Below are 19,351 nucleotides of genomic sequence, written 5' to 3' on the forward strand. Positions count from 1 at the left end.
TCAGGGCTAATCTTCCTCAAAAAAGAAAAAAAAAAGAAACAAATATGCAGAGCAGTATAGTGTCTAATCTACTAGGCCTTGTTTTAGGAGGTAGTTTGAAGATAAATAAAATAAACTACACTTTACACAGCTGGTAGCTAAGCAAATAGAATTCATTGCCCCAAAGGGGACTATGCCTTGGTTGAAGAAAGGTTTAGATAAATCCATGGGTTATGGATCTTTAAGGAGTTATTAAGGGAAAGTTAAGAGTATTCAGTATATATGCCTAAATTTTGAGGTTGGTACTCTTAAGAACAACAATTTGGCTCTTCTAACAGAATTAGACAGTATCCTGGTCTGGGTGGACCTTTATTTTGACTCAATATGGAATTTCTTATGTTCTAATGTAGAGCAAAAAAGATGTGTAGAGAAGTGATATGTGGCAGTACTTGCTCAGCTTATTAAGTGGATTGCCTGTGGTTTTGAAAAGCTTCCTCCTCTTAATAGTCATATTGGAATCCACTGGGTAGCAAGAATGCAGCATACTACCTTAAGGGTCACTCTTGCATAAGACATTAATGCATCAGTCCCTAATTTGGAAACCTGTGGTCACTCAGCAAGACAGAATTTGTCTCTCTCCCTTGGTGTAATGATTTTTATTTTGTAATCTCTCTTGGGGTAATTCCTTGCAGGCTTGGCATGTTGAGAATCAAATACTGCCTCTAACAATATGGTCGTGATTCTCTGCTTGGCTGATTTAGCTCAGCATTTAAGTAACCACTAATCTTCTGAAAGCACCAGGGTCTACTTAGAGAAATCCCTGTTGTCTGCAAGGATGGAAACAAAATCAGCATGGAGGAAGCATTAGTTACTAAACACAAATCAATCTCTTTTTCTCCACCGAGCTGTACGCTGTCACCATCAGAGGTGTGGTTTCTGGGCAGTGAGTCTTCCTTTTGCAGATGCAAGAGCAGCTCATGGCTGATAAGCAGGGAAGATGAGTTGGGAAAGTGAAAGGAGTGAAAAGAGAGTTCATTAAGCTCCTACGTGTAAATCAAACTACATTCTGATGGATGACTCTCGCAGACACAGAGTAAAAAAAGTCAGACGTGAGAGAATGTTCTGTACAACATCCTTTACTAAAGTTCAAAACATAGGCAAAACTAACCTTGTTGGATGGGGGAGTAATAAGGCAGGGATTCAAGGTGGTTACTGGGTGCTGAAAACCTAAGTGAGTTTATCTTGTGAAAATCCTCTGAGTTTTGATTTGCAGACTTCATGACTCGTGTGGCTTGACGATTTGTAGACTTTGCTGAACGTGTGTTATACTTCAATAAAATGGTTACTTTAAAAAACACATCCTACTATGTTCTCTTTCATTTGAAAGAAAATTAGTTTGACATTTTCAAACTATGATACATATGGGTTTATCAGCATTGATTTGGATGATTGTTGCATTGATTACCTTGATATTCTGAGATAAGATTTACTGGAGTCTGAATGTTCTAAAATTATTCATTTCACAGTGGTAGTGCAAACCTGGTCTACTATAATGAGAAGAAATCACCCAAAATCAACTTCAGACTTAAGAAAAATACTTGAATATATAGAACGGAGCCAAACACACAGGCTCATTTGTGTATGACTTCATGGAGATGGAAACAGAATGACTTATTGCTTGAGCATCTTTGTTGCAGAAACATCTGATGACAGAGGACAGGAAGTGCACGTATTAGGAGCTCTAGTATCTCTTCCTGGCTTTGCAACACAGACATAAAACATCACATCTCTCTTCTCCGTACCTCGGTTTCCTGTGTGTAAAATTAAGGGAAACCATATGAACAAGAGACTGTCTTGAGAAGAGTTTTGAACTCCTAATGGAATGTGACATAAATATGATTATTTAAGACAAATACTGAAGATTATCACTACTAAAGATGACGGCAAGAAGTAGGATTGTCATGTGCATATGGTAGAGGAGGCTTGTGACATGCAGAAGAGAGGCATGAAGGAAAGAAAAGGAACAAAGAGCCTGAATTGTATGGAATTCTTTTTGCCCAAAATTCTGTTGAGTTGAAAATATGTTTCAAAAGGAAGGAGTGGGAAGAATCATTCTGATGGGAATGGATCAAATTGATAAATGACCACAATCCTCGTTGGCTATGAGCACTTACAAATGCCACCTCTGAGATCTGAGTTTTTTCTTGATTGTTAGCTCATCCTGATGCATTGTTACAGAAACAACAAAATCCTAGTTTTTGCATTCCTTCAATTCTAGTAAGTATATATGTCTTCTTCCATATAATCAAAGAGTTGCTTTTGAAACATCTAGGTATGTTCCAAATAAAGACATTTAATTTTTATTGTCTTCTTTCCCTTAGGAGTCCAGAATATCTGTCTTTAAAATTGTTGTCAGGGATGTGACCTTGAATCTGGCTTAGGCTGCAGAGAAACAATGATTGGTTTAGGGAAACAATGAATGACTATTCCTACAGCAGAAGTTTTCGAAGGTCTGTGTTGCCCACAGTTGTTCCTATTACCATCTGTCAGTAACTCACGGAAAGTCAGATTTCAGGAAGACATTTTGGAAGCAAAGGCGAGACAGAGAAGATGCAACACAATCAGCATGGCTCCTGACACTTGTTTCACTTAGAGAGGCAGTAAAGGGGCTGTCAGAAAGAACCAGAAAACCTCAAAACAGAATGAAGAGCACTTCTGTAGACTGAATTGAGAATTTCCTTAGTTTTAGGAATTTTCCATGAAATGGAATGTGACACAAATATGATTATGTTTTATAAGACGTACTTTGCCATTCATTTAGGAAGTCTCATGTCCAGATATAACGAAGTTCATCAGTATATTGGCTTAAACATGGGATGCAACTTCACCAATCCCTCGGTCTATTTCAAATACATCAGTAAAGAACACAGCTGAGCAACAATTCAGAGAGTTAAGGAAAATCTCTTTCCTCTGGTGAGCTCACCTTTTAGCTTTTACTGAGATGGGCACCAAGCTTTTCTTTCCTGATCAAGCTTGCTGCATAGGGGATCTGTAAGATAAAAATAAGCAAAACTATTCAGGTAAGTTAAATCTGAAGACAGATGCGTAATGGAGACCCTTCATCACGCCTAACAATTGGAATGCCAATGGATCCTCCCTGAGGAGAAAAGGTCTCCACCTGCTCGGCAGTATGGGGCTTCTGGGTTACAGCATTTCTAACGCTTCTTAAAAAACATATCAAGTTCAGAACAGGTGATCACACTGGGCTGTTGGTACAGCTAGTCTCTGAGGTTAATATGTGACATTTCACTTAAAGAAGTTTTTAAAATTTTGCATTTAATAACATGGTATTCTTTTTATTTAGGTACGAAAACTAAGTTATGATGTTAAAAGGTATGTGCAAGGTCACAAAACAAGAATGTGACTACAAACTAGTTCAATGTAATCTTTCATTTAATTATAGTGATGAAATATGCTATCATTGTAAATCATAAATAAGATGAACTAACTAAACGCAAACTATTATTCTGGGTAATTTCTCAATAACTACCAAGAAGCAACAGAAATAACTGCACTGAATGGAAAATATGACCCTGGGAATTCTACCTGGATAAACTTGAAAAGTACTTTTCAATACTGAAGCTTTGAATGAAAGCCTATCACATTTGATATGCTACTTTTCATTAGAAAATTCAAATGGTTGAAATTGGACTACCTGTATTGTTTAGATTTGTCTCTCCAGTAAGCCCAGTTAAGGTATCCTATCGTTACGTTACTTACTTTCATCATTACAGGGCTGACCTCAGGGCTCTAGAGACTTGAATCTATTTTACATTTAAAGTAAATATTTAGCCTTCTGGAATGTAACGTGAAATGTGGCCGTTATGTAAAAGCAGAGAGGGAAACAAAATTATTTTCATTCAATTAGGCAATGTTTTTGAATACTTTTATATACATTCCCCACATTTCCAGCATACTTATGTTTTGCTCTCCTGACCCACCAGCCATAAACATGAGCCTGTATTAACAGGAAGGAGCCACGAATCTACAGTGACTCCAGTGACTAAGATCAGCTGAATCTTTTTGCCATAATAACTGATCAGTTGGGTCAAAGAGTCTTTTTAATGGAAAAAAGAGAGAAGACTAAAGTACCCATCTCACTATTTTGATACACAACCATGACACTGATGTAACTGACAGATACACATCTGATAAAGGGCATACATAGCAGTATTGAAATGAATGATTCATAAAGGACCATAAAAAGCTCAGCACCCTAATCTCCTATTTTAGGATGTGAGCTGAGATCAGCTAGATAACCATGACAAGCACAGCTACACAGGGATCTACTCTAGTTACCTCTTCTTTTCACACTAGGTTATGCTACACCTGCTATTAACAGAGATACACTTGAATCTTGATTTTCCATTATGGCGTATGCTGCAATATACTGAAACACATGGATGACCTCTCTCTTTAGATGCACAATATAACAGAGCCTTGAATGGAATTCTGTTATTTAGGATTACAAGTAGAAACGATGTAAACCTTGGGGTATGAGAAATTACCTAATAAAATGTGTTTGCGCCACTCTCGCATTTAGAAAGAGTCCTCAACATCAAGATTAGACGCCACAAAGATTAAGTAAGTGTCTGTTCTGTGCTAGGCATTACACAAGATAAGTTAACATCACCATAGGCCATCTCATCAAGTCCAGTAAACTAGTCATCCTAAACCAAGGAAAACTGCCTGAAGGGTACCGCTTTCAGATGGAAGTCAGAATGTCTTTTACTTTCTCTCTTTCTTTTTATTTTTTTCAGAAACAACAATGCAGCATTACATTAAGATGGGAAGCTGAGAGAAAAAGCAAAAAGGACTCAGAAAAAAAGGCCATTTCCAAATAAGCACATTTGATCCCCAAACCTCCAGACTGGAATTTAAATCTGTGTGAATTATCCCCACTCAAACATTGATTGTTGAGTTTATTTCATTAAAACAAAATGAAATAAAAGCTGATGAACAACAAGAGAAAAAACAAAAGGTTGTGAGTTGAGATTCAGTAATTCTACATCCTAAATCATGAATGATAAACAAAGACTATATTACGCATGGCCCAGTTGTTCAGGGAAACTACCCTACGTCATTGATTCTAAGACGCACTTTTTTCCCCTGACATTTTAATATCTCAGAAATTAGGTGTATTATAATTGATGGTATCAAAATAATAGTTGGAAGCTTCTTTTCTTATGATACATCAAGTAATGGTGCTTCTTACAATTGACGATGTGTCAGATTCCATGAAACGCAATATTGGATTTACAGAGACCTCAGCAAATACTCCTCCTAGTTTGGGGGCTCAGGATCCTAGAGGCCCCATTTAAGTTAATTATTTCATGTAAATCTCCTAAGGTAGAACTTATAAAAGCTTTCTTCTTATTTTGACCAACTTGGAAATCACCAAGATTGGCATGGACAAAAACACCTCTCAAAGTTATTATACAATAACTTCTAAATTACCTGGTGGCTCTAGTCTATGAAAAGTACTGGGGTTTTACCAAAAAAGATAACTTCCTATTTTGTACCCAGGGAGAGTTATCCTGAGCTCAGACACTCTGGTGGGTCAACATTTCAAAAGGAGAAGGATGAAAAGAAGGCTTTATAACCAAGGAACAAGTGATTGCATTGTCAAGACTCACGGCAATAGATCAATCATTGGAAAAGGACCACTGTAGTCAAAGTCTGTCTACTCGTGAATCTTAAGGCAGCTCCCAGGCAAGTTCAGGCTTGCATCAAGTCCTCTGACTTACAGGGACTTTTGTTGCGTATTTAGCGACAAAATCAAAATCCTTTACGTAGCTCAGGAATCTTTTTCTAAAAATGTAGTGCAAAACAGCAACTGTTCTATCTACTTTTAAAAAAATCTGTAAAACATATTGTAAAAACTCTCTAGGTTCAGATGGTAGAAGTCTGGGTAAGTTCCCATCCTAAAGAATACTGGAGAATCTCCAGGAAAAGACCATATCACCGAAGAGCTGAGCCCTTGCCAAAGAGGGAGGGTTCCTCCAGCAATAATAAAGACCTCTCTCTCCTTTCCATGCAAGGACGCACAGTGCTCCCACCATCAGGAAGTTGCAAACTGCTCTTTTACAATTCCACAGTGAATGAAACATTAGTACTAAATCTATTGATTGAGCGTTATTTTAATTGAGGCTTTTAATGAAGAACTTTGAGACTGGTTCCCCCCCCCCCCCCCCCCCCCCCGGCTGCGTGTGACTGCAGCGTTCTGGAAAAACAGCAGAGGGCACTTCAAGACTAGCACATTTTCTTGATCTACAACACCTCTTGGTAGCGATCCAGTAAGTTCAAAGGATACGAATGGGATCTAGCCATTTATTGTGTGCTTTCTGTTGCAGCACACCCTTCAAGAACTATGACTAAAAAAGAGCACGTCTTCAACAAACCTTCAGTAGCAACTTATACATGGATGCACTTGCTTTGAAACATTCTTGCCAAATTAGCAATGAGAAAAAAAAGTTTATCAAGGCATCATAGTAGCCTCAGTTCATGTTGTAAATTGATTATATTCCAGTCCTTGGAAAAACTTTAGCCAAAAGGTTATACACTGAGTAAAATATCTTCATCCGCTTCTTTTTCTTTATTTTTTAAAAAACTGAGATACGATTGACATATAACTTTGTATTAGTTTCTTCACCTTCTTCTGAACCCTAAGAGATAGTGGATTTTATTATCAAAATTGAACAAAGTTTTCCTAAAATCACGATTCACTTGTGAACGAGAAATCTTTTGCTCTTTATTATACTAACCGCTAACATTTTCATGAACTTGCTAAATTTTAAACTTTTTTATTTGGTTCATAGTGAGGGGAATATATTTCTTTATTTGTATAAATAAATCTGGTTTAGTAATGAAAATGTGTTAAGGATTTGAAAACCCAGGGCAGGGGTAAGGGACTTTAACACAAGCTGTGTTAAGTGCTATAAAACTCTAATTTTAAACTATTTTTTTTAAAAGTTAGCTTGTGGCCATGTATAAACGTTAAATGAACTGCATATGCTTTAAATCTCACATTGAGATAAATGCACATTCATTTATAAATGCACAGAGAGTGTCAATCATTTGACTCTGTAGTCATCACAACTTTGCATTTAACAAATAGGAAAAGGAAGCAATGGTACAGAAATTATAGTCAGTGGAGAATCTAAAAATGCAAGAGTCAAAGAAATTCATAAGTTTTCTTTCTACAGCAATGATACCCAAGATGCTTGCGATGTAATCTTTTGAATAAGAACACTGTGTAACAGCATAGGATAAATGCATTGTGGGTCTATGGGAATTGTTACAAAATATGACGGTTTTAATATGCTTGAATTCTCCATGATTGTAGGTTAGGCTGGGTTTTTATTTCATCTAAAGGAAAATAATGTCTATTCTGTAGGCAAATGACTATTCTGTAATATATGCTCTGTAAACTTTAAATATAAAGTAATAAAATAATTTTGAGCGAATTGTTTGGTTCTCAGGGAGCAAAGAATGTAACCATATTTACTGATGAATTAGATCATTCAACTGAAATTATTGAGAAAGTCAATAATTGTGATACCTAACAACTTCTTGATCATCTTTAGATCGAATTTTCTAAAGACATTTCCCCCCAGGCATGTTAGCAAATACAATAAGCTGAATAAGGAACTAGATAAATTTCTCTTCAAGTAACCTTAAGTCTGCTGCCTCAGTTCTAAAGCAGATGGTATCATGTGAACACAGGTCCTTCCTGCACAAAAATGTCTCTAGCCGCCAGAGCGTGCATATTTCCACTATTAGAGGTACTAGTTTGAAAAGGGGCATGCCATGAAATTGATTACTCATATAGCATTTTATGACATGCATGTACATTTCATGTTTATTACACACCTGTCCCTTGCAATATCTCTATTGGGGCACTAAGTTAGACCTTATAACAGGTCCCTTTGGTTGAGGAACTGGCACTTAATGAACTGTGTGGGATGAGTTTTGAACTCAAGTTTGCAGACCTTAAAGCTTGCGTCTGTTAGTCACAAGGACGGTGCAGTGATACACAAGCTCCTTGTAATTCACTAGCACGCCCTCCTTTAGTAGTTTTAGTAGTAGTTACTTAGCACAAAAGAATATTTGAGGAAACCAGGACTAAGTCAGGGAAATTTGGAGAAGAATTAAGAGGACTGCCTTTGAGAGAATCAGAGTTGCGTCGGGGGCATCCATAGGTGGGGAATCATTCTCGAATGTTTACTTACAGCTATTGATGTTAGACACTGTGCTAGGTGCTAGCGGCAGCATGAAAACTCTGGGCATCTTATGGTAGGGGATACAAAAGAAGGGGAAGAAGCAGGAGGGACAAATCACGTCTATTTCACCAATTTTCTATGGTTAGCCTGGATGTACCTTTGTCCAAGATTTCAGGAATTACAGGGTACCTACATGGCTGGGGGAAAAAATTTTAGCTTCTCCCACAGAATTTAATTTGTGACCAGGAATAATTTACTATCTATAGGAATGTGAATTAACAACAGTTGTCTAGATAAATGAATACATGATGATAAAATATTTTGCAATACAGTATAACAAAAATGTTCAGTAATACCAATTTGCATCTTCCATGTACCAAATATCCCAAAAGACATGAGACATTTTTTCTTTTATCAAGCTTATCACATGGATGTGATATCATTTCCTCTTTTACTAAAGGAACCAAATGTCAAAGAAAACTAAGACATTAAAGTTACATAACGGGCCTTAAATAGGGGCACTGAAATAAATACTTAGTTTCCTTTCCTAATGCCTATTTTACTATACTCACCACTAGCCTGAAATCACAAATTTTTGCTTGCATGTGTGACAATTTTTAAGAGTCTGAAAACGATGTCCGTACTGATGTATAAAATCAGTAAAGTCTTAAAATTTTATATCCCTCTACCTCCAATTCTACATTTAAATTCTTTCTTTGGACAACGAAAATAATAAGTAAATACACAGCAAGTAATTAGTACCTCCCATTATCTAGGTATCAAAACGTAAGGATGGTAAATACATTTTTTTTAAATCTCTGTGGGGATTGGCTGTCAATCGGTTAAGAAAATCCTTCTGCTCCCCAATGAATTTAGGTGCAAAGAAAACCAAAACAAGAAGAAAAATCCTGTTTAAGACGCCTCTTATGTTGAGGTGTTTTTCAGAACTGAGAGTTGTTAACCAGCCCTTGAGATCAAGGAAAACCTGGGTGGGAGTGTTAGAGTCACAAGCAGTACTTTTAACAGAGCCCCCAAATGGAGAAAAAATCATGAAATACAAGCTTGCTTTAAAAATGACTCTCAGCAGTCTCCACTAATGCAAGCATGACTTCTCCCACGCAGAAAGGAAAAATTAATAACCATCTTTCTTACATAAGCCTGACAGAGAGCTAGATACCTGGCTCTCTAGACAAGATAGGTGGGCACACATAGATATGTGCTTCATGGTATAAGGACCAGCTCAAAAATGTCGAGCTACTCAAAGTATAATAATCATGCTGTGAATATCACTACGAATCAGTGTATGCCTTTATCCAGGTGATTAAAAATATCTTACAAATATTGAGAAGAAATTATCTTCCCCATTTTAGTTATGAAAATGAAGAAGCTTGGGAAACTGCTTTAAAAGCACAAATGAATAACACCAGCTATATTTGCATGGAGACAAAGGGTGAGTAATTCAGAAAAAAAAAACAACCACCCACTACATTTATTTATCAGACATCTTCCTGTTTCCTCGTTTCCAAATAAATAGATTTTAGTCAGTGTCCACTTTTAGACCTGATTAGGATAGTGTGAATAACACACTTCATCTGGAAAGAATTCGTTTCTTTTCATTGTCTTTCAAGTGAATTTAGTTGATTAATTGTGTTTATACTAAGTTCTGTTGACAGTGGAGGGCCTGGCTCAGGTCTGGGTAATGAAAGGAGAGAAAGATGGAAGACCAACTGCCCTTCACTGAGGTTCTAGCGTCCTAGCACTACGTTCGGAAGTTTGCACGGTGGAAGACAAGGCAGGTACCCCTGGTTCGCCCACAGAGACAATTTACACATCTGTCCATTAACACATGGTAGGTAGTTACATTTAGAGGAAGCGTACAGACACATCTGTTTATCCTGTGTCTAAGTAAATCTCTTGGTAATTAGCATCTAAACCAACTGAGAGGTAAGTGGACCAAAGGATTTCACAGCAAAAATGCGAACAGTTTCACACATATTGGGCGGTTTGAAAACAAACCCACCAAGTTGCATTTATTTTAAGAAGAAATGCATCTTACAATTTGTAACTGTTGCACCATTTCTTCTCGGTAGGCTAGTTCCCTTTTCATCTGATCCTGGAAATTATCTGGTAGGAGAGAGAAATACAGAAAGAAATTAAAGTGCAAAATCTGCTTTTAGTATATTTAGGAAAAATTTTACTGATGGTCCCGTAGAAGTCCTCTCCTCCTTTTTGATTTTTTTTTAAGTAAATAATATGGTTGTTTGAAGGAATTTTTCAAGACTATAATTTAATCAAATTAGACAGTAAATTCTGAGAGGGCAAGGTCTATATTTTATAGTCATGTGCTACGTAATGACATTTCAGTCAATGACAGACTGCACATATGACAATGGTCCCATAAGATTAATGCCCTAGAGCCTAGGTGTGTGGTAGGCTCACCTTCTAGGTTTGTGTAAGTACACTCTATGAGGTTTGCATAACAACGAAATCACCTAAGGACACCTTTCTCAGAATGTATCCCCATCACTAAGCGATGCATAACTGTATTTCACAGTATCTCATAGCCCATCTAGTATAATCCCTTGCATAGAATGACTACTCAGGAATGTCTGGTGTGCAATTGTGTTCTATAACCTTTGCACACTTGAGCAAGTCACAGGTGTCGAGATCTTCCACTGTCTTCAGAAGTCTAGTGTGAGTGAGGGGTGAACCTCAGAGAGAGCCGATCATGGGAAATGCGGAAACTTGAGCATGTAATGCCTTCTAGGTGATAAGATGTAGGTCCATAGATATGCCTGCCTGCTTCACTGCCGCTCATCTCACTCCTAAGAGAGTGATAAATGTACTCTGGGCTGACTCTCCCAACGTGCAAACTCTCTCACTCTATATCACCTCATCTTATGGTCCTCCTTGGGGCCGGTGTGGTTCTACAGGCCTACCTCAATCTGAGAAGGGGGGAACATTCAGAGATATTGTTGTGCAGAATATCTTTGCCATTCTACACATCGATCATTTTTATTGCATTTACAGAAAGAAAGACTTCCCAATGTATATCACGTCATTGGATCTTCTCCATGTGACCTTTTTTAAAATGTGGACTTGGCTAACTTGGGCTATTTCTGCTTTAAATGAGAAATTAACAGGCTTTCATACTGAATCTGTGGTGGACAGTCAGGGCAGTAGCTTGGAGAAACCAGAAACTTTGTCTCCATCTTTTCCTTTCCTCTTCCTTTCACCTCTACAGCCAACTGGTGTGTGGGTCCTATACATTCTACCTCCATCCTCTCCTCTCTTTGCCATTGTTACCTCCCAAATGCGGACATCTCTTCCCTGAATAGTTTCCCACTATCTGGCTTCCACTTCCTTCCTCTCCAAATCCCTTTCATTCTCGTGCTTAAAAATCTGTGATGGCTTCCCATCGCTTTCAAGATGGTAAATCCTCTACCATTCATGAGATTCTGGGTATGTAGAAATTAAAACCATTGTTCTTTTAATTTTTTGGACTTATACCATTCTATACTATTTGAATTCCTTTCCCAATCCCAAGCATGTAATTTAAAAATTTATTTATTTATAAAGACGTTTTTTAGAGAAGTTTTAGGTTCATAACAAAATTAAGAGGAAGGTACAGAGATTTCTCATATACTCCCCAGCCCCTACACATGCATAGCCTCCTCCATTATCAACACCCCCTACTAGATGGTATGCTTGTTACAACGGATGAACCCACATTGACACATCATAATCATCCAAAGTCCATAGCTTACATTACAGTTCATTCTTGGTCTTGTACATTCTATGGGTTTGAACAAACATACAACGACATGTATCCATCATTATAATACCATACAGAGTATTTTCACTGCCCTAAATCTTCTACGCTCTGCCTATTCATCCCTCCCCTCCCCTCCACCCCCAGCAACCACTTATCTTTTTATTGTCTCCATAGTTTTGCCCTTTATAATTAATTTTTTAAAAAAGACTCATTCCCTACTCTCACTTCTGAATTTGGTATGAAAGGTACTGTAACAGAGGTAAGTACATGGTGCAATGCAAGGAGGAACCCTCATTCTCTTGGGGATTTAGTGGGAGGACATTCCTGAGTAAAGATGTGGAGAACAGCATTCCACACAAAGACATGGAAGAAGAGGGCATAGCGAGTGGCTCAGCTGGCTCCAGCAGAGGGTGTGGAGGAAAACCCATCACCCATCAAACCCACTCTCCTGTCTTCACACACACATTGTACTTCCAGCCTCTGCGTATTTGCCACTGCTGTGTTTACCCCTGCTGTGGTCTTGCCCTTACAGCAAACATCTCCCTTTCTTAAAATCCAGCTCAAGTGTTATCTCTTCCAGAAAATTCTCTCTGATTTTCCTGCTCCCTCCTGCCAGAATTAATCATCCTTTTCTTGTACGCCTCCAGCATTCTATACATGCCTCTAGGAATGCATCTACAATACGTACTATGATTAGTTGTCCTGTATCCATCTCCCAGCTACATAGTGATATTTCGGAGAGCAGGGAAAATTTTAGACGCTTTTTAAATTTTAGACATTTTTTAAATTTCCAAAGCCCACTGCAGTGCTTGGCACACAGCAGGGGCTAGTTAATGAATGAGGAGTGAAAAGAGCACTGAAAAACCCACCAGAAGGTCTAGATTCTGCATGGACAGTAATTACCCAACTCTGGGGGCTCAGACCTTTATCTGAACTAACAAGGGTATGGAGAACGATGTGCTCTGTAAGGTCCTTTCTCACTCTCGTGCTTTAAGATTTGATAACAAGGTAAACTGGTTTGGTTGGGCTCCAGCACCTAGTTCTGTCTTTCCTGTTCTGGGGAAGGGGTGGTGGGTGATTTTGATTCTCACTGATAACAACTAGGGGTGAGGTGCTACATGAGGGCTTGGCACCAAACCCGCCACCTCAGGATGCTCTGGAGGTGGGTCAAAGACCACAGCCTGGGCTCAGGGCAACAGGCGACCCAGCCATCCATGAATTGCCCCCGTTCCAATGCTGTTGGCCCCATACCTGGGCCTGAATACCTGCAGGAAGATTGATGTGTTTTCCAGACATCAGAGCACATCCCAAGCAGGTCTCCCTCTGGGAAGGAGAGACTGTCCCCTGAGCCTCGGCAGCTTCTTCTGTCCCTCTAGGGTCTGAGGAGCCTCTGACCAGGGTGGTAAATTGAGATGGATTAGGAATGAGGGGCTGCCTGAAGCTGACCTGGCTGGTGCACCTCCCTGGGATCCCAGAAGATTCTGATTTCAGAGGAGGAAATAGCTAAGGGCAATTCAGAGTGGAACAATCATATCTACTCCTTACTTAATTCATGCTCATCACTCTATGATGATGCACTCAACACAATTATTCAAGTTAAAACGAAAAAAAAAATGAAGCCATGGAAGTGATAGAAAAACTGGTGAAGATTTTTATAAGATTGGGATGGGGAAGGGCATCAAGGACAAAAACCAAAAAGGAAAGGATTGATAGATTTGATTAGACAAAAATGTAAAACTTTGGTATGACAATAAACTACAAACAAATTAAGCTCCCCAAACACAAAACACCATAGTCAACATTTAAAAGTATTGATACAAATGAAAGAATATTAGTGACATGACACAGAATTAATACTTTAGTATATAAAGCATTCATATAAATCAATAAGAAAATGAACACATCAAAAGAAATATGGGGAGAGAATATAAGGTGCAGTCACAAAACACACAGAAGGACCATAGACATGTGAAAAGTGTTCAACATCCCTAGCAATGAAAGAAAAGGAAATAAGATGAGGTACCATTTTTTTCCATTTAAATTAGCAAAGATTAAAAGAAAAGATGATATGTAGTGTTCCAGGGATGGGAGTATAAATGAGTACAACCTTTCTGGAAAGCAACTTGAAATTACGTATCAAGAGCTTTAAAAAATTCATACTCTTTCACAAAGCAATTCTTTCAAGAGTTTATCCTAAGGAAATAGTCACGGATATGTGAAAAGATTTAGTTCCAATGATGTCCATTATCTAAAACTTGGATAAACTTTAATGTCCATCTTAAAAGTACATTTATGGACTGCTGTGTAGTAATGGAAAGAGGCTGGTGTTAAGCGAAAAGAAGGAAGGTAAAAAATTGTGTGTTTAATATTTCATTCTGTTAAAAAAAAAAGGATTTAATATGCATTAAAAAGGCTGAAACCCCAAAACGTTAACATTGGTTATCTCCACGTGACAAGATAACGGGTGACTTTTGTTTTCTTCCCTTCATGTTTCTGTATATTTTAGATTTTCTGTAACTAGCAAGTATATAACTTTTGAGATATAAAGATTGTTAACTGGCAAAAGAAAAAAACCCTAAAATTTTTGCTATGCTCTAAAGGTTGATGAAGGTACAATTTAACTGGAGATGAAAAAATCATTAAGCTGATTTCTCTAATGAGAATCACTTAAAACCTAACTATTTTTGGAAACGATAGCATGAAAGGAGGTAGCAGAGAAACGCAATGGAGCGCAGTCTGCCAGCCAACACAGTGGCGCGGGCCGGGCTCTGCCAAAGCAGACAGTTTGAAAAGCCAAAGGGGTTTCACACAGCAATAAAAAGTAGCCAGCCTACATTCCTGGGACCAGAAATAAGAAAAGAACCCGTATGGTAGATCCTACTCATCAAGCGACAGGCTTTGGGACTCATTCCGTTTACATAGTCTTCATTTTGTTATCACTGCTTTTAAACAACTACTGAGACTTTTGATCTATATGTGTTTTAAAATTCCTCCATCTCTGGGGCGGGCCCCGTGGCTGAGTGGTTAAGTTCATGCGCTCCACTTCCGCAGCCCAGGGTTTTTCCGGTTCAGATCCTGGGCGTGGACATGGCCCTGCTCATCAAGCCATGCTGAGGCAGCATCCCACAAAGCAGAGCCAGAAGGACCTACAGCTAGAATATACAACTATGTACTGGGGGGCTTTGGGGAGAAGAAGAAGGAAAAAAAAGATTGGCAACAGATGTTAGCTCAGGTGCCAATCTTTAAGGAAAAAAAAAAATCCCCCATCTCTCCTTCTCCAGAGGATGCTACACAAAGAGAGAGGAAGGAAAGACAGAAACTACTGAACAGAGAATGAATCCAGTAACCACCACAGGTGAAAGCTGGGGCGACCATATTCGGGTAGATGAAATGTAGTTGGTTTTTAATAGAAGTAACTTGAACAGTAACTTGGGAGAGTAATTTTTGATAAAAATCTAAAATGACGACATGGTTAAAATCTGCTACTTAAGTTTTTCATAGAGCTCCAGTCATTAGGCCTTCTGTGTCATGAACAACTGACCTTTCCACCCAGCTCTCTCAAGTGCCACAAATTTGTCATCATCTCTGCACATCCAAGGACGCGACTCATGAGCCCTCACTAATCTCCTTTGTACAACAGTTCTCAGTGATACGATCTCATCCTTCCTTGTCAGTTTTAATCCCTTTGAATACGACATCAAAATTTATATCAACTATTTACTGAGAGGATGTCATGTGCCCACTGTATGCCAGGTGCTGTGTGGGCAGCAAGAGAAGAACACCTGTTCCTGAACGTACTTACAACGCTATAGGAGAGAGGAGGGTAGCGTGGGTGAAGCAATCAGAAAGGAGTCACAAAAATACCTGTGGAACTAGAAATAAACAAGCAGGACTTCAGCAAAGTGTGCCGTCTCCAAAAGTGGGAAGGCTTCGTGGACGTGGCGGAACTTGAGCTGTGTCCCAAATGATGAGAAGCACCTAGACGAGGGGAGGCATTCCGGACTAGAGACAGCCGGTATGCAGAGGTGGAAAGCTAGAGGAGAGAGCGGTCTGTAGGGTACCTGGAGCTGAGCAGAGGGAGAAGCAGAAATAAGGTGGAGGAGGCAGGGTGGGCCAATTATGGAAGGTTTTGAGAGTCGGTCAGGAGTTAAATTAGATACAATATGCTCAGGAGTAGGGAATCACAATAGCTTCTTGAGTGGAAGACTTGGAGCCAAAGGTAGAGTTTTAGGAAGACTGGGCTAAGGGCAGTGGGCAGCAAGGGCTGGAGTGGGGAAGGGAGGTGAGGACCCAGGATATCCCACTGCAGTGACATAGGAGGGGGGAGGTGAGGGTCTTCTCCATTCGTGGCCTCACCCAGCCAGCCTTTAGGAGGTCAGGGCTGGGCTCTGAGGTTATACTGATGGCTGGTGGCAAGTGAGGAAAAAGAATGAAAAACTACAGCAAATGAATGATATAAGAAAGGAAGGTATAGGATGTTAGAGGAGAAGGGAGGAAGAAGAGACAGATTCACTAGGGGACGTGGACACAGAGTGACGGCAAAAATGACTTCCGGATCTACAGCTGCAAAAATGACCAGACCAGTCATTAGTGGGGGAGTTTGGAAGGGTGGCATGTTAGGGGCAGAGTCTCTAACCATTTACTCCTGTCCAATTAAACATGCCTGCCATTGCAGGATGCTTGACCAGCTGTCCTACTGTCACCTCAAAGTGACCTCGATAAGGGTGAAGCTCCTGCCATCGAACGCCTATTTCCACTCAATTCTAGATAACCTTTCTCCCTCCTTTCCTTACGATGCCCTCCGTACCTCTCTTCTCATGTTCTACCCAGTTTGTCAACTAAACGTATTGTCGAGTATCAAACCAAGTTTCACTACCTGTTCCACCCTCTGTAACTACAGCCCAATAAACCTCCAGAAGTCCTGGTTTGCTGTAAAGCCCCTGCAGGAATGGAAGCATCAGGTAATACTATTACCCCGTGGTAATAGTAGCAACAACTCACATGACTCTGGGTCAGTTACTATGAGAAACACTTCATACATTTCACTCATTTAAACCTCTCAGCAGCCCCATGAGGTAGGTAGTAGTACTGTTTTACAGTCGAAAAAGAGTTTAGGTAACTTGCCTGAGGTTACTCAGTTGGGGAGTTGGTGTCCAATCCAGGAGCCCTCCTACTAACCGCCATGCCATGCTTCTCTGCCTCTGCCCTAATGGTGAATGCGTGCCTTTCCCTGCTGTTTTAGCTCCTTTCCTCCTCCCTGTGTTCCCCCCATCAGGGGCATGCAGAAGTATTGATGCAGAGGAGCTCTGGAAGCCTCTGTCCCAGCAAGTGGAGAGACTGGCTTGTTCTTCCTCTCCTCCCAACCTCTGCTCCCCAAGTATGGAGTCTTGCTTTGTCCTCTTTCCTCCTCTTCTTTTTCCTTCTCCTCTTCCTTCCTCCTTCTCCTCATCCTTCCTCTAATCTTTATCTTTACCCTCTCCATGCCCAGGATTCATTCCTGTGGTCCTCAGCAACCCTCAGAACCACAAGAAGAAGCCCAAGAGAAAGTCAGAAATTGGGACTCAATTTTTAGAAATGAGCTCCATGCTAATAATTTCCTCTTCCTCCTCCTGCGACACTATCACCATCATCATGGCAGCTGACATTACTGAGCACTTCTCCTGTGCTAGGGATGTGGGCAGCACTCCACATGGATCCTCTCATTTAGTCATCTCATCCTCCTGCCCGATGGGAATTATCTGGCCCATTTTACAATTTCCAAGGCCATCCAACTAGGAAGCAGGAGATCCCAAAAGGGAACTCAGCTCTGGTCAGTGTTGAGCCTGGATTCCTAATTGTCACACACTGCTGTGTAGCCTCGGTGCTCTGTGTCCTAAGTGAACTGGACTTTAGTTGTTGTGACTGTGTCTGTCCACCTCCCAGTAAAAAACTCTGCCAAACTGGCCGGGATTCCTCTCTGCTTCCTTCTGATGTGGCTTCACGAAGTTCCGTTCGCCCCTTTGCATCTGAGTGAATCTAAATCTGTCCGCCAGCCTCACGGCCTCTCACATGTAGTTAACAAGCACATAATGTGCATTTGCTATTTTCATTGGTGTGAAATTAACTGCCACTTTGTGGTGTGTCTAAACCACGCATTATTCAAACTTGGGCACACACACACCACTTCCTTGGTCAGTGGAGTACACAGCAGATAAAAAAGAGAAAAAATTTTCGTTGTTGCTTAATTGCAGTGTTTCATACATCCGGCAATCACAGAGGATTCATTTTAATTCACATCAAAAGGACGAATAATAGGTTTCAATCGAAACTGGTCAGTTGTACCATAACATTCTTTTTTTTTTTTTTTTTAACAGAAACATATACATGTTGTATGGTAGAGCAGGTAATAAGGAAAATGTATAAATTATTATAAATTACCTAATTCCTTAAAATAATTAATTCGCTTTCATTAATGGGATAAATCACGGCTACACCAGCTTCATGGGGAGTCAGGTGGGCACTGTAAGGATTTGATGGGACTTCCACCCACTCTGCTGGATCGAAAAGCAGGGATCTGCAAACTCAACAATCAGGTAAACATCAACTTACAGGGGAAACCGATCATTCAACGTCTACTCGTTGCTGCAAAGAACCCCGCAGTCTTTCTTACGATACAGTTTTGGAAATTAGAGAGCCCTGGATCCTTCAGAAGTGCCTGGTTTTTAAGGTTTCAAAGATATTTTTAACATGTTTCTCTTTTTCTTGAAGCTACAAATGTCATGTGATCCTAATACACTATCAAAAGCTATCAGCCATTCTCCCCTCCATCTTATTCTGCGCCTCAGCAGGCATTCCCCAAACTCAAAATCCTGAAGCACGGTGAGCTCCAAACCTCCCTGGCCAACACTCTATTGCTCCTTGCTGTCAGCGCTCTCTTCCGTCTCGCATCTCCTTCATGTTTACCTCGCTAAGCGTTCTGCTGCAACTCCGTTTGACACATTACCGGGAACCCAATACTATTCAAAAACGCCATCCGAGGGGGCACGTCTTTCAATCGTGCTGACGATTACACTGGAGAAGCCCTGGGGAATGCAGACCCTCCCGCTCATATTATCAAAATTGTCACAATTCCTGAAAACTCTTTTTGCAGATGCTGGTCTATGCTCTAGCACAGGAATTGCCAACACGAGTTTTGTGACGCCCAGATTAATAAACAAGGGGCATGCTGACATCCTAAAAAAGTGTGCCCCTAAAATTATTATGAAATTTAGATAATTCAAAATACAAGTTTACATACTATTTTCTTTCCCACTTTCCTTTCTCTGGAGAGAGGAAT

General features: G+C 39.8%; 1 protein-coding gene across 2 annotated transcripts in view; it reads right to left on the minus strand.

The window, feature by feature from the left end:
* The window catches only part of SKOR2 (SKI family transcriptional corepressor 2), a 41,285-nt gene that overhangs the window by 2,922 nt on the left and 19,012 nt on the right, over window positions 1-19,351 (minus strand). For both annotated transcript variants that reach the window (XM_070630110.1, XM_070630111.1), the window contains 2 exons: window positions 10,318-10,385; window positions 2,963-3,028 (listed from right to left, as the gene is read on the minus strand). In XM_070630110.1, the coding sequence (XP_070486211.1) occupies window positions 2,966-3,028; window positions 10,318-10,385 (131 nt within the window). In that variant the 3' untranslated portion in view covers window positions 2,963-2,965. The remainder of the gene's footprint in view (window positions 1-2,962; window positions 3,029-10,317; window positions 10,386-19,351) is intronic.

Source organism: Equus przewalskii, chromosome 7, assembly GCF_037783145.1.
Source record: "Equus przewalskii isolate Varuska chromosome 7, EquPr2, whole genome shotgun sequence".
Taxonomy (NCBI): Eukaryota; Metazoa; Chordata; class Mammalia; order Perissodactyla; family Equidae; genus Equus; species Equus przewalskii.